The sequence below is a fragment of the Hesperophylax consimilis genome, unplaced genomic scaffold, assembly GCF_061612785.1.
Source record: "Hesperophylax consimilis isolate HC1 unplaced genomic scaffold, BYU_Hcon_1.0 scaffold_149, whole genome shotgun sequence".
NCBI classification, from domain to species: Eukaryota; Metazoa; Arthropoda; class Insecta; order Trichoptera; family Limnephilidae; genus Hesperophylax; species Hesperophylax consimilis.
Genome location: NW_028301368.1, coordinates 26,498 through 30,711, shown reverse-complemented (window position 1 = coordinate 30,711; position 4,214 = coordinate 26,498). Strand labels below are relative to the sequence as shown.

The following is a 4,214-nucleotide window of genomic DNA, read 5'->3' as shown; positions in this document are numbered from 1 at the left end:
ACCCATAACTACTTACTGTGGCAAGTTAGCAATATTGCCTACATGTCAGCTGACAGGCGCAAATCATCGACTTATCAACTAAAGTGGTGAAGCGAATAAAAAAAAAACACAAAAAAATACGAATTGTACAAAACCAATTACTTATATAAAAAAATCCAGTGTTCAAAAAATGAACCGTCCTAAAAAAAGACATCTGAGCACAATGATGCCCCGGATTATTGGAGAAAATAGCGTCTCAATTGAGGATGCAAACGAAACCTCATCGATTGCGTCATCCAAAGGCTCGGATGATACCGAAGTAGAATATCCTTGCACCTCGGGGGTAGATGTGCTTAATGAAGCTCAAACACATTTGACAGCTCTACAAGATGTCTTGGCAGAGAAGCAGTCGAAGGTCTCAAAAGACCAGCAGCTGAGAATTGCCAGAAACGTGTCGGAAGTTTTTAGATCCGTATCTCAGCTGTTGTTGGAGCGCGAGACCATGCGTGCTGATCTGGCTACAGTGACTGCCCAACTGAGAATGACAGAAATCAAAGTACGACACGTGAAGAGAGAAAAAAGACAACTTGAACAAAAAATTATTCAACTAGAGTCTGATCTTGGACCTGTAATGCGGAGAGTAGCGGAGGCAACGGAGGCTAGCCTCTCATTTGCTGACATCGCCCGCAAACAGCCTAATGATGCTCACCAACCCCCTCCACTTACCCAATATGGACATCGTGTTGGAGCACCAAGACCAGGCGTATGCGTATTTCCAACAGATGCAGACGCCACCAAGGATAGCGATGGTACCAAAAAAATTATCCAGGACATGATTCGGCCATCTGAACTAGGCGTTCGGGTCACGGGAATAAAAAAGATAAGAAATAAAGGTATCTTGATAAACACGGCAACCGCAGGTGAGCAACAAAAACTATTAAATGCACCCTGTTTCGACAAATCAAGCACAATTAAGGCCCGACTGCCGACCAAGCGATCTCCGAGACTAATATTTTTTGGGGTACCGAGGGACCTGACTGACGAAGAATTTTTAAGGATCGCCTTAACTGGGGTTCCCAACATTCAAGACATTGAGGGAACTATAGCGTGCTGTAAATTAAGTCACTTAGCTGGTGCTCGCACAGGAAACACTTGTCATCGTATTTATGAAATGCCAGCTATCGTCCGTAAATTACTTATTGAACAGGAAAAAGTATTTGTAAACTGGACTGTTTGCCGCGTCAGAGATTTTATTGGCCTTACTGTCTGCACTAAATGTCATATGATTGGACACTCATACAAATATTGCAGAGATACTAAACCTACATGTGGACACTGTGCACAAGAAAAACACACCCGTGAGTCGTGCCCAAATGCAGCCATCAAACCAGTTTGCGCGACATGCACCAGATTTGGTAAGCCTGCTGACCATTCAACCGGAGATAGGGACAACTGCCCAGCTTACATAGCTGCCCTCAAGAAGGACCTAGCTACAATAGACTATGGAGTGTAATATACAAGAACACAAGTGCCTAACTATCGATGACTATACTCCCATGAAGAACTGTCTGCGAATAATGTATATGAACGCCAGAAGTATACGAAACAAGTTTGACGAAATTGAGGAAAAGGTCAGAAGATTATGCGATATTGTTCATGTTCTTGTCATCACTGAAACGTGGCTTGATGTCGGAGAAGAAAAGTTCTTTTGCTTAAATGGTTTTTACAGTGCTTTTTCTTCTCGCCCAAATGAAGGAGGAGGAGGTGTGGCCATATATGTTCTGGATTCTATGAAGTGCTCTATCATTTAAAATTTTTCCAACGAAAATTCATTTTTAGGTATTAGTGTTTGCAGCAGTAATAGGAAACCAGTCAACATTTATGCCATTTATCGAAAACCTAACCCAAACAACATGCACGATTTCCTAACACATTTTGAAAAAATACTGAACAAAAGCAGACAAGATACATTAATACTCGGAGATTTCAACATTGACACTTCCATAAACACACCTTCTTCTTTAAATTTTATCAACACCTTATTAACATACAATTTCTCAATACAAAATAAATCATATCCCACGAGAGTCACTGATACAAGCAGCACTATTATAGATCACGTTATATCAAACAGACAAAACATTTCAACAACCATATCGAATATAGATGACCCGCTTAGTGACCATAATATACTAATTGTTGACTTTAAGAATAATTTAAAAAAATGGTTTAATAATAGAACTAAACCACGCTTTACTAAACCTATCATCAACAGTATGGCGGTAAAATCTTATATTGCGACTAACAAATTTGCTATCAACTCAACCAAACCCGAAGACGGTTACAAAGATTTTAATGATTATGTCAAAAATGCATTAGAAGCAGGTAAAACTACACCGAACGTAAAAACAGGAAGGCGGCAACATCTTAACCCTAGAATACTAAACATATTTTTTAGCCCATTAATGCTAAACTTCGCCTGTGAGGCGGCTTTTATAAAAAAAAACCATATTTTACTTAAAAAAAATACAACATATTAAAACAAAAACAAAAACACTTTTATTACATATTGGGTAACAAAAAAAAATAACACAATTCATTTTTTAAATACATTAAATATATTAAAAGCTTATTTTAAGATCATATATTTTGTTTCGTGGTATACAGAGATCTTTTACAAAAAAAAAAAAATCAAAAAAATTCACAATTGGAAATAAAAAAAAAACTTCTGGGTCTTATAGACCTGAGATGTACTAAGTCTATAAAAATATATTTCACAGCTTACAACTTAAAAATATTCATTGAGACCAAAATAAAGTTTCGGTTTTTTCCACCTACTTTTTTTTGTCGCATTTGCAACAGTTTGGAGACCGGTGTTCTAAGCAGTATGTTAACTTGCATTTTGCGCAGAAATAAATACTCATACGCCTCAATTTCGGGGGGCAGAAGTCACACATTGATCTTTTTCCCTTTTTTATGCATGGTTCATCTGAATCAGTGTCAGTATTATGACCAACCACGTCATGAATTGCAGAACGGACTCTTTTCTGCATACGTGGCCTTTCTTCCAAACGGATGGCGCACCAGTCGCTGCATAGGTTCTTGCTTAATATCTTGAGAAATTCTCTTCTTGACATTGGCTTTATTTTCAAAGCTTCGCAATTGGATACATAAATTACAAAGCTATTGAGTAGAGCCATATTCAACATTCCATAGAACATGCAAAGTGGCCAACGCCTAGTTTTACGGCTACAGCTTGAGTGACCACACATCTGGTCAAAAGTATCCACAGCACCTTTTGTTTCGTTATAAGAATGAATTATTGTCGGCTTACCGGAAACGGAGTCAACAGAAGGCTTGTCGTGCATCGTAGAGAGCAAAAGAACGGTCTTTTGAGGTTTTGGCTTGTAGCTAACAAGAGTGAGCTTTTCGTGGAATCCAAAAAGAGATGTCCCAACAGGGCGTGATGAATTATGTTTGAACTCTGGTGGAATTTCTTGCTTATTATTTCGAATTGTTCCAATAAGAGTAAGGTTGTATGGTGGTCAAAGCAATTGCTCAGCTAGCGGTATAGAAGTAAACCAGTTATCGGCAGTTAAATTACGATTTGTGCCATGTATAGTCTTTGTAAGCAGCTTACAATAGTAAGAGCCTAATGGTTCGTTTATAGCTGTACCGAGGTTTTTTCCCAAATACGGTGAGGCATCAAACATATATTTTGATCTAACATCGCACACTAAAACAATCTTTATTCCGTATTTGGCCGGCTTATTAGGAATATACATACGGAATGGACATCGTCCCCTGAATGCCAAAAGTTGTTCATCTATTGTCACGTATGAGCTTGGTTTATACAGATCTCTACATTGCTTGATAAAAATTTCCCAAATATTTCGGATAGGCGCAAACTTATCAGTTTTTTTTCTGTCGTCTCGAGTGTTACGATCATCGAAACGCAGACACTTTACAAGGAACTCAAACCGTTCACAGCTCATTGCAGCTAAATTTTGGGATCCACAAATCGTAGGATCAAACAGCTCATTTGTTGTCAAGTGATTATTTTTCAACGCTCCGCTCAAGATAAATATGCCAAGAAGCGCACGAAGCTCTTCTATTCTGACCTGTGATGTAGTAGTATTCTGAATTTTATACTTGGTAGCTGTTTGTATAATATATTCATTAGTCCGCAAAAGTACTTCGTCCATCAACTCCGAAGTAAAAAACAGTTCAAAACA

At 38.3% G+C, this 4,214-nt stretch overlaps 1 protein-coding gene across 1 annotated transcript; it reads left to right on the top strand.

Annotated features, from left to right (window-relative positions):
• The first annotated feature begins 202 nt into the window (after positions 1-202).
• On the top strand, positions 203-1,657 carry LOC149408631 (uncharacterized). The gene has a single exon (XM_089650547.1). It carries the CDS (start codon positions 203-205, stop codon positions 1,490-1,492), a length of 1,290 nt encoding a protein of 429 aa, XP_089506673.1. The 3' UTR covers positions 1,493-1,657.
• The last annotated feature ends 2,557 nt before the right edge of the window (positions 1,658-4,214 follow it).